The sequence below is a fragment of the Lytechinus pictus genome, chromosome 18, assembly GCF_037042905.1.
Source record: "Lytechinus pictus isolate F3 Inbred chromosome 18, Lp3.0, whole genome shotgun sequence".
In the NCBI taxonomy this organism is placed as follows: Eukaryota; Metazoa; Echinodermata; class Echinoidea; order Temnopleuroida; family Toxopneustidae; genus Lytechinus; species Lytechinus pictus.
Window position 1 is genome coordinate 20,926,932 of NC_087262.1, and position 12,091 is coordinate 20,939,022.

The 12,091-nt window shown below is 35.2% G+C and overlaps 1 protein-coding gene across 1 annotated transcript; it reads right to left on the reverse strand.

Moving 5' to 3' along the window:
• Positions 1-500: 500 nt before the first annotated feature.
• On the reverse strand, positions 501-12,057 carry LOC129281930 (uncharacterized). Its single transcript, XM_064112791.1, has 6 exons — positions 11,430-12,057; positions 9,574-9,609; positions 8,368-8,511; positions 7,765-8,018; positions 7,380-7,455; positions 501-4,014 (listed from the first exon to the last, which is right to left on the reverse strand). The coding sequence occupies exons 1-6, from the start codon at positions 12,055-12,057 to the stop codon at positions 3,236-3,238; spliced, it is 1,917 nt and encodes a 638-aa protein (XP_063968861.1). The 3' UTR covers positions 501-3,235.
• Positions 12,058-12,091: the final 34 nt, after the last annotated feature.

Below are 12,091 nucleotides of genomic sequence, written 5' to 3' on the forward strand. Positions count from 1 at the left end.
TGGCTTGGACATTCCTTAACATTACACTCAAACTTTAAATGATTTAAGTAAATCCTGATTGGCTACATAATAATCCAAAGGATTAACTTTCAAATCTAAAAATATTAGAATTCAAATCTTTTAGCTTTAAATTTAAATCCGCAAGGTTTGAATTTAAATCTAATGTTCGGCTGGTCACATATGAATGCACAAAATGGAGGGTGAGGGGAGGGGGTGCCGAAACACGAAATGGATTAAAATGAAAAGCTGAATGTGAAATAGAAAATACTTAAACATAACCATTTGTCGTAGATGTTAATTCTTTATAAGCTAAAAGATAAGGAATTGATCAATTTCCCACAAAAATCAATGAAATTCCTGATAGAATAGATAGTTTTTTAGGAAATTTCTCAACAATAAAAACAATACCGAATAAATGTAAAATGACATTCTTGTTACCCAACACTTTAAAAAAATGTGTTTAAACAATATTATTTTCAGACAAAAAGATTTTTTCCTCTAGAACAGACACAAACCAGATATGCTTATAATACACGATACAGTAAAATCAGCAATTTCATAACGCAATGGCACTTTAAAAATTAGTAAGAAAACTTCAAATGTAGGCTTTGTAGTGGTTCCCTGCAAATTTCAAATCAATCGAAAGATTCCAGTGAGTATCTTGATGATTGGGTATCAATTACATTTGAGTTTCATTTGTAGTACGTCTTTATCTATTTATCAAATTATGTTTCCCTTAATGAAGCATAAGCACTCAGATACCAGGTTGCAGCTTATTTTAAAACCGCACATCCTTTTTTTCTTCTTAATTTATCATGTATAAAATTGAAATACATTGGTATTCATCATTATTGCAATTAATGATGTTGTTTTTGTTTTTCATAGCCTCTCCCTTTTGGTCCGTTCTATTCATTAGTCAAACTTAGAACTACATCAAGTCATTGTGGTTGATATATCCAAAATTACAGCTTCAAGGGGACACGAAACTTGACAGAAAGTACCAAGAAGTTTCATGATAATTAATAGTTCAATTTAGTTGGGATTTCTCTACAATCTTTAATTCTACAGTATTAATTGACTAATAATTTTCTTTTAATGAAGTTAAATGTGAATGTTAATTTATTTCTTATACTTCACAATTTTTTTACAACAAAGTACAACCGAGACGCGTCTTATACAAAGAGTTGTGATTAAACCGATCAACCTCAGTTTTGGTAAATTAAGATTTATGGAAATTCATCATTCCTTTTGCAAACATTAAACGGGAAGTTCACCCTGAAGAAAACTTTGTTCTAAATATCGCAGAAAAAATAATAAAAAATATTGGTGAAGGTTTGAGGAAAATCCGTTAAAGAGTAAGAAAGTTATTAGAGTTCAAAGTTTTGGATTTGTGACGTCATAAACGAGCAGCTGCCCCATGTGTTATGTAATATAAAATGCATGAATTTCAAATTTTGTATGGTTCCTGATGACTTAATTTTGTTTTCTATTCATGATTGGGTGTGAAATGATTTGTCTATATTGATATACAAAAGGTACAGAGAAAACCATTTTCAATTTTCTGAGAAAATGACATTTCATTGACTTTTTACCATTCGCTATGTAGGAATGCTGCTCGCATATGACGTCACAAATCAAATAATTGAAATTCTAATAACTTTTTAATTATTTGATGAATTTTTCTCAAACCTTCGGCAATATTTTTTATTATTTTTTTCTGCTATTTTTACAATAAACTTTTTGTCAGGGTGAACTTTCCCTTTAAGGAGCGCGTGTGATCTTTAAAGAAAGTGACGCCTTCGTGAGTTTAGATCTTTCCGTAGAAAACACTTGAAATGGAAGCAGGCATTCAAAAACTTTGCATCTGTTGCTTTCAAAATAATTGCAGCTAAATGAAATGAAATTTATGACAGGATTGGCAGAGCCAAGTGTCGTATTTATTTACGCCATACCATCAGTGACGACATTCACATAATTCGAAATAAATTATTTTACTCGATCGGAAAACTCACCTTTTAAATCATTTTCTAAAGTTTTCTTCCCCGATTCAATTCCAGATATTCTTGTTGGCACAATATGATGAATCCTTCCACTTTTTTCAGGTTTTGATTTGCATACATATAGGCCTTTATAAAACACAAAATATTTCACCTCTTATAATCGAATATACACCCAAAAGTCATCCTTTATACGGCATTCATTTATTGGGACTATTCGTTCCGGAACTTTTTGCTATTTTTGTAAGAAAAAAAAACACTCCCGGCCAAAGATTTTTTTTTTCTGTCCACAAAAGGATATTCTTGTTTAGAGTGAAAACAAAAGTATTGCTCAGCTAGAAATTCGTAAACAAACATGTAATAAATATCAATATGTATTTAACACAATAGGTTATATGCAAATTGTATTCTTTTTATATCAGACTTCATTGTTTGTCTAAATGTAAAAAATACATTTTTATCGATGTTATCATCATTGTCAAATTTACTATTATTATTATGAGATTACTATTGTTCGTCATTATATTTTATATATTTATCTAAAGCGCATAGATCTATTTCATGAAAATATACAATACTGATGTCATAATTTATGATCATTATCATACCATTGTCATTTAAGTAAGGGCAAGCACATCCAGCAAATAGCTGATTTGAGTAAAAAGACAAAAATCAAACAAACATAACGCTAAAATTTTCATCAACATCATAATGTTGAATACGTGTGTTATAACATAATCAAATATCGGTTTTTTCACAAAATATAGGAAAGAATTAATAATGGTACTCACTCATTATTTCAGTTTTTGCACGTTACAGTAAACAGACTCTTCGTCACAATAGTTTACCACAATGGCATTGTCTCATGTTCAGGGATCAATCAACTTTGGATCACATTTTTTACAAGGAGAAAAAGGTAATATTTTACATTTCATAATAGTAAGATATAAAAGAAATCTTGAGTGGGTGGTTTCATCGGTCCACTTATTGGAAACCGACTGCAGCATTACATAATTATATAATTTTGTGAAAATCGAACGACATTTAAAACACTATGACGTCCCTATTTACACCCAATTTTGATAAAATTTTCGACGTCATTAAGATTGCTAGATTCTTTTCTCTTATAATCAAAATCAACTTTTAGTTTGGATGGACATAAGTTTTTTTTAAACAAGTTTAAAAAAACTGTCAGATCAATGAGATGCATCCATGATTGCCCTGCGTATAACGAAGAACTACAAAGACATATCTTCAAATGGAGCGTACGTGGGGTTAGGACAAAACTCATCATCATTTACTTTGTCTCTTGGCTCGTTATGACTCAACAGGTCACTAGTCGAATGGCGTCTTGGTCCATGTCGGGCAAGGTCTTCCAAGTTGCTGGTTTCGCAACACGCCCGAGGAACAACACATTCACCCGACTGCACATGCCGAATCCAAAAGGAATTCACGTACAGATCTTCATCAGGCTCAACGTAGTCTTCGTCGCTGTCGTCGTCCGTCCGCTGGTCATCGACGTCCGTGCTTTCCCCGGCGTTTCTCTCTTGCGGAGCACCACGCCGCTGTGTCCTTGCTCTCATTGTGATATACAAATGTCTTTCTTGATCTTGAAAATTATGCTCAGCTTGATGGACTAACCTCACTATGTCAGTGTCATTGTTTGACACTCGGGTAATCGGGTCCGAAAGTGTTCGAACAAACTCTGCTCCCCTATTCAGATGTGGATATTGCAGCAACAAGCACCGTCTCGACGAGAAGATCTTCGACAGTAAGCAAATTATCACGATAGTCATCATGAAGAGAAGCACGGCTAGTGCGATGACGCTTGGGTATGGAATAGTGTTCGCTTTCGGACTCGATGTCATAATCGTTTGGAGGTTCGTGATCATGGTCGGTCGGAGTTGAAGAGTTGAAGTGTTGGGTGCAGACGTGCTTGACCTAGCTGCTTTTTCAAATGTTACTTCGATGTCTCTTGAAGTAGCGAAAGAAGTCAAGTCCACAGCCGTCTGTAAATCTAAGAAGAAGAATAATTATGATAAGGATTTAGGTTTAAAAAAAAAGACAGTTGGAAAATGACTCTTAATTCCGAGCTAATTCATAGGCCATCTTATAGAATGTTCCTTGAGCGTTGTAACTTATGACGACTTTAACTTTGGGCTTCCAAGGAATAATGAAAAGGCAGTAGGCCCTCTCCCCGAACCCCTGGATCCCGAATCACCCCCCCCCCCATTTTCTCGTTTAATTTACAGCATACCCATGCATACTCCATTTCTGAGCACACACCGCCCCGAAATAATGATAGAACAATGATATTAACCATATTGCATGGTTAATGATGAATGGTGCTTTACAGTATACCATTAAAAGTTTATGAAATATTGTCAAAATAAATTTCGACTACTTACGTTCTAAAATACATGTATACAATGATGATGAACATGATACCGGGTGATGATAATAATGATAATAATTATGATAACAATAATAAAATGATGATACTATAATAATTATGTATCATTACAGCGCTTAATCATGTTAATACCAAGACATTTCTAAGCGATGTAGTATACTATTATCTCGGTTTTAGCATATAGCTGCAATGCGACAGAGTTATGATCGCTAGTACCACATCACCACAGTTCCATTACCGTCCATGGTATAGTATTTTAGACGAGAAGCATAAATGGTATAAAGTTAAATCATGAAGCATTTATTTACCTTTCCAATAAATTAAAAGTAACGAAATACGTGCGAACCACAGTATGCGGTGGAAGCAGTCATTCAGAATTATGATTATCGATGTCGAAGCTAAGTATATATCCTTTCAAATAATCAGTTTGGATTTCGCCCCAATTATTCAACAAATACAGCCCTCTTTACAATTACAGAAAATATTCGTAAAGAATTAGATATTGGGCAAGCTGTTGGATTAGTATCGCTTGACCTTCGGAAAGCATTTGATATGGTTTCCCACGATATTCTGTTAAGAAAACTTGATCTTCTGGGGTTCGATGAGTCAAGCTTACGATGGTTCCAAAACTATTTAACTTTAAGAAAACATGTAACAGTTATCAATAATACATTTTCTTCTTATAATACAGTTACCTGTGGAATTCCACAAGGGAGTATAATTGGTCCCTTGATGTTTATCATTTTCATAAATGATATTTCTACTGTTGTAAAGTTTAGCAGTATTTCAATGTACGCTGATGATACATGTATATACTATTCCTCAAATAATGTTTCTGATTTATGTTCCTGTCTAAATGAAGATTTGGCACGGATTTCAGACTGGTTGAAATGTAATGAATTATTCCTGAACCCTAAGAAATGTGAATTTATCATATTTGGATCAAGGCGTAAATTATTACCATTTGCAAATGCACAAGTTCAAATTGACGGTGAAAAAATCAAAAGAGTGGAAGAGTGCAAGTACCTTGGCGTTATGCTCAGTGCACCGCTCAACTGGAATGCACATGTATGTTAAATTTGTTAAGACGAAAGCGACAAAAACCCTGTATTGTTTGAAACGGCTCAGGCCGTACATCAGTCTGAATACTGCTATAATGCTTTACAAATCACTCTTTCAACCACACTTTGATTACTGCTCTATAGTATGGTTCAATGCAGGGAAAGTTTTACTAAAAGAATTGAGTGTTCTTCAAAATCGAGCACTGCGTATGGTCTTAAGAGTTGATTATAGATATAGTACCAACCTGTTGTATTCTACTCTGAACATTGACAAGTTAGAATTGCGATGGAAAAAACAGGCAGTTTCCTTTATATTTAAATTACTTCATGGACAACTTCCATCTTTCTTGTGCTCCAAAATAAGTATCAAGAAAAGTAATTATTCTCTTCGAAATTACCAGTGTAGGATTAATCTCGAAAAACCAAAAACAAATTTCATAAGGGACGGCGGTCTCTATATAGGTATTCAATTATTTAATTCCTTACCAAGTAATACCCGTCAATTGGATCAGTTCTCATTATTTATGAAATCAGTTAATTCCATCGACTTCTAACTCATCTGCCGGGGGGGGGGGGCTAGAGAATTTCTATAATTTCTTTTCGTACATGCGGTTTTATGTAGTTTTAATTATCATTGTTTTTCATTTTAATTATGTATGTTTTATTTTATGTGTTACTGTAATATTTTTGAATATTTTCGTATTGTCTCACTTTTACATGTTTTTAATGTTCACGGACTTGCTGAAAAGCAGTCTGTTATGACTGAATGTAAGTTTTACCGTGATTAAATAAATACAATACAAAAAAAATACAAAAATACAATCTCTATGGTCTAGGTCTTGAAATTTATACAATTTCGGTATATCTGAGCTAAAATGCTCCGATTGGTCTACAGTTAACTGTCTATCAAGGTAGTTCTAGTATAAGTGGTGTGGTGATACTCGGTGCAAGCATGGACCCACTGGTGCAAGTGACTGCTGTTTGAAGTTCTTAGAACTCTTTAGTTGGCTCACTGAGCTGGCTCACTGAGGAAATGGTAGCTCTTATGGACAGTGTTAAGGAGTTAATTCGGATATGGTTTATCCTAGATATCATTGGGGGAGGTGGTAAACTTCGGCCGGAAATATATGGTAGAAGTAAATAACCGAAAGTATTACAGGAACGTATATACCGTAAAAACACTGTTTAAGAGTTTAATCCTGTCACCAGTGGCTTGGGTCTCGGCATGGGGGTGGCAGGGCACGACCAAAATTTTTGAGTCACAACATACTGAGTGCGCAAATAGCTAGATATACCTACCTGAAAATATATATTTTAAGGACTGTTGGTTGGAATTCATGAAAGCCTATGAATCTCACTGATCAAATATCGCGAGCGCGAAGCGCAAGTTGAATTTTTTATATTCATAACTGGAAACGGGACATTGTAAGTAAATTTGTGTAATCATGTCTCACTAAGCAAACAATGTGAGAGCTGAGTGCGAGCTAAAATTATTGTTTATAAAAACAGAAACGTTTAAGGACTCTATTTAGGAACCAATAACTAGCATACATTATCTCATCATGGTCAACTAATGCGAGCGCGAAGCGCGTGCCGATTTTTCCCCTTAGATTTAGGGCTAAATACGGATTTTTTTTTTTTTAAAGAAATGTAACCAAAATAACCTTCTTTTCGTAGTGAAACCCTTTATCTTTTTATTTATTTTTTGCTTGTCAAATAAAAACCAGGACCCCTTATTGAAAAATCGTTTCCAGTGCCCTGCCACAGGGGTAAGTTTGTGAGGTGTATTCTGATTAAATAAACCCTGTTATATCATCATACCTATATAATTATTCAAGAAAAGTTACGGCCACGCTATATAGTGTCTTCTCACGTCTGGTACAAAAGTACAAAAGCATTTTAACTAACCGTCAAAACTTTCGACGACGATTTCATCCACGGCCACAACTCCGGTATTCTGACTGCAAGTACCTTTGAAGACAATCTATGTATTAAGAAATCAAATTTAGAACAAACAATTAATTTATTCAACGCAGTATAGCACACAACTTCATATTATGACATATTGCACTCGGCTTCAGTGACGTGTGACAATATAATAAAATCTAATTTTGAAAAATGAGATTCGTTATTACTCTCAAAATAACTGGACAAAAGATGTCCCGCTGAAATTGTAATAAGATTCATCGGTGCTAAAGTAATATCGTGAAATTAACACTGGTTTAAACTGCTTGGTATCGTCCTCTCAGTTTTGACACCACTAATTTTGCAGAATATGAATTTATGGACCTACCTTTGGGCAAGTATTTTGAATGTCAGTTCGGCAGGTGAAAGTGACGCCGCGAACTTGGAGCCACATATCAACTTCAGAGGTGATGTTTATATTGAAAGGGGTAACTTTTTGTCCACCGGTCACTTCAAATCCGCATCTTCCTGGCGTGATGAATTTATAAAAGAAGGAGAGATGGACCTTGGTTGACTGGGTTTGTAGAGGGGGTAAGGTGAAGCGACCCCCTCCATTCATCCTTTTTAGGACGTAATACCCGTCTGAATCGATGCGGAAAAAATATAGATAAAATCGTTTTTATAGATAACGGTAAAGCGAAAAAATTGTTTAGTTTTACCTTTCATTCCTGATACAAATTATTGATAAAAGACCGATTTGCTGTTTAAAATCACCAATTCAGAATCACTTTTGGCTCAATATTCCGTTTTTGCTGTTTCCGTTTCCAAATCAGAAAAAAGAATTATCTGATAGTACCTTCATAGGAAAGATAACTAAGTAGATGTTATGTGCTTAGGTAATTTTGTACAAAAAAAGCAGTTTATTATTTACTGTTAGTTTTGATCTGAGTAAATAAATGAAATATTATCTCAATATCATATAATACCTTACCTAAATCATCCATAGATCTTGCCGCACCATAACGGCCCCCCGTGGTCAGAGCGTTGTATATCACCCAGTCTTGTGATGTGATACCACAGGAATTTTGACCGGGTTTCTTCAAGACTTCTCTCCCAAAATCGCAAGAAAAAATTACTACATGGTAGAAAGATAATTGAAAATGTGATGATATGAATCATAATTATTTCAGAGGCAAAATATAAAATAAAAGATGGAATATCGTTAACATGTATTAAGCAGGGGTAGCGGACCCCGCCCCCCTCCCAGGGGGCTACATTTTTCCACTAACCGTGTAGGGCCTACTGCCTACACGTCGCAAAGATGACAATTATTTTGTTGTTGTTGCAAGGTCACTTTCGAAACCATTAAGGGATCTATCAAAAGAAAAAAAGTAGTATTTACCAATCAACTTAAAAAAAAGGAGGGATAGAGAATGTAATAATACAAACCATGGCGTTTCGATCAGGGCGCAGGTGGGCTGGCAGACTGATAATTAATAATGACCAATCTGTTCACAGAAAAGCAGAAACTAAACCAGACAAAAATTATAAGCGACGGTGCGGCAATGAGGTACCCTTATACATTGCAAATATATGACGAAAATCTAACAGACTCAATATGCACATTTCATAGTACAACAGGAAATACACATTACATATTCACACAAATTATTAAAACTAAACGAATTTCGAAGTAAATAGTTTAAAATCATCAAAATTTTGCCCTTTTTAAAAGCAAGCTGTACATAAGATGACGAGCACATAGTACAATGATGAAAAATATTTCATTGCCATTTTAAAAATTTATTTTATTTTTCAAAAGCATGTAAAAAACTCGTTTTCAATTGATAGTGTAAGGTACTATTATACTATATCAATAGGAACTGATTGCAGGTAAATTCCCAAAGGCCTACTCCTTGCTTGAATGTATCTTGGATCAATAATAATTGTAAAACATGGAGAGGTTCATGATCAGTTGAATTTTTTTTTTTTTTCGACTCTCATGAAACCTTATCTACTCAGATAACTAACCCTCCCCAGATGGGAGGCGCGTTTGCTTTATTCTGAAACATGAATGGTGAATCGGAGTAAGTTGTGTTTCCTTATCCGATACCGATATCAATATTTGACAAGCAAAATAAAATCGACAAAATTATAAAAGAAAATCGAAATATTGCTGATGATTTTTGGCACTTACTTGATGCTTCTGTTACGCATACCTGTTGTAATGCAACTATAATGAGAGATAACACAATCATTGTCACCATTTGAGAAGCGTCTCTGGAAGATTTTGTAAAGAATTTTTTTAAACGGTTGCTGCTTGATAGAGAGAATATCCACTTTCTAACTCCGAGGGAGGATATACTTCGACGTTTAGTCGCCGCGGCTGCACAGATAGTAATGAAGCCAGGCACTACCACAATCCCTAAGGATAAATGGGATTAAACTGCATTTTGACGTTTGGTTATCGTCCTTGCGGTGGTTAATCTCTTTGCACATGCAATAATTGGCTGTGGTGAAATGAAAGCACTCAATTACACTTTACGCAAAACTAATATGTATTTGTCAAGACGCGACATTCATTGATGTACATTCTTCTAAAGTTTGTATTTTTTTCTGTAGCCATCAATTAAGTTGTCACATCTTAAGTGTTGCACATAGGACTACCGGTGGATTGACAAAACATTCATTTGTATTATTCTCTTTTCAAGTAGCCTGAATGGTAATAAATTTATTTTTAGCCGCCATTGCCAAATAACATCCGGGATGTTATTGTATGAATTGTATAAGAAAAGTGAAACTATACTCTGGGATTGTTAAGAGTAAGCTTATAAAACCACTTTGTTATATAGTGACTCAATCGAGGTCAAACATGAGGAAAATATATAAAGTAAATCACGCCATTTAAATTGAAACCTTTCAATTATTAATTTTCATGAAATAAATATTACAATGCAAAAAGCGGACTCTATTCAAACTAATGATTTAAAATGACATATATGATACAATTGTCGTCTAAACAAACATATTTTCTAATGGATTCCCGCAATCAATCAATTTATCAGTCAATCAATCAATCAATCGATCAACCAATCAATCATTCGACCAGTCAATAAGTCAGTCAATCAATCAATTAGCCAATCAATCAATTAATTAATCAATCAATCAATCAATCAATCTATCATTCGACCAGTCAATCAATCAATTAACCAATCAATCAATCAATCAATCAAATTTTAAAAAATTTATAAGCCATAGAGACATTAGGATACTAAAGCCCAGCCTGCACAATATGCGATCCAATGCGGCGCGATTTTTTAAAACTAAAATCGCACTTTACATTAGATGTGAAGTTTCCAAGAAGCCCTGTGGTCGAAGTAAAGTTCAAATCGGCTTCATGTCGCAGCCGATGATGAATTATACTAGTTGAAATTGAATTTGCTTTTATTCCTACAGGAGTGCTCGAACTAGACTGAATTTCGATTTAATAGTCCTATCAATATTCTTAACTCTGATCGATAAGATTTTATCGACTGGAATGTTCATCTCAAATGGTATTACAATTTATTTGAAATTGGGATCGCAACGAATAGCATACTTCTTCTTCTTCCTCCGCTTATATCGGAGATCAACAGCAAGGTGCTGCATAAAGAATGTCCATCAGCAGTTAATGATTACAGAGAGGAAAGAGATGTAATACGGCTAATATGGAGTTTATAAAGGAAAGTCAATGTAAGCAACATAAGCACATCATTATGTTGGGAGGTGAGGTAAAGAGAGCATGGGAGTAACACCGCTCTTGTGAATGCATCTCCTTTGATTGTATCATAGAGGGAGTAGATTTCATCTGGCAGGCGTTTACTTCTAAGCTTCTTGCATAATTCTTGTCTGTGAGTGTCTAGGTGAACACATGTTGCTATAAAGTGGACAATATCTTCTGCTTCTTTCTTGCAGAGCCTGCATTCGACTATTGTAGTCTTCTTTATTTTAACAAGTCTTGTTTGCACTGGATATGTCTGGCTTAGTAGCTGTGCTCTGACAATTACTGCTTGCCTAAGAAATCTCGAGCTGCCACAGCGGGGATACAAGTGGTAGGGGTTCCGAATGTTGATGGAGGTCCAGAATGAGGGCGTTTTCTTTGCTTGGATTGCCTCCATGGTTTCAAGTATGAGTCATACTGTATGACCACATTGTTTACTGCCGTTTTTACTGTTTTCTTCCATTGGCAGTAAGGAATTGGGTCCAATGTAAGTGACTGAAGATCTGGTAGGTTATACTTCAAAAGGATAGTTTGCCAGGCTCTGATTGTGACCGTTTGCTTGGAGAGGGCATGAAGAAAGGTGCGATATTCGAAGCGTTCGTGAGGGAGGTCAAGTAACTGTCCTATCAACTGCTTCACAACGTCCACTTGCGCACTGATAGGTATTAGACCAGTCAAAAGGTGTACCGCTTCATCAGCTGCAGACTTCGGTAGGCCAAGAATCTGCTTGAACAGTTGAAGCTGTGACTGGTTGAGTCTCTTTAACATACCCTTTGTAAAGTTAATGACCGCGGCTCCAAAGAGCATGCGGGGGACACAGTACACTCTCCATAATGTTGCGCAGTGTTGTGGTAGGAGGCCACCTGTATATGCACCAGCTCCAGTGAGAGCATAAAAGGTTTTGAGACCTTTTGCAATCATGTCCTCAGTTGGATCTCTCCTTGTGCTAGTTTTT

Excerpts from the sequence above, each read along its gene's own strand:
- LOC129281930 (XM_064112791.1), bottom strand. The coding sequence starts at position 12,057 with ATGATTGCAAAAGGTCTCAAAACCTTTTATGCTCTCACTGGAGCTGGT. Across the intron at positions 9,610-11,429 it reads GGCAGCTCGAGATTTCTTAG|TTGCATTACAACAGGTATGC; the intron begins GCAAGCAGTAAT and ends CTCTCATTATAG. Across the intron at positions 7,456-7,764 it reads TTCAAAATACTTGCCCAAAG|ATTGTCTTCAAAGGTACTTG; the intron begins GTAGGTCCATAA and ends CTTAATACATAG.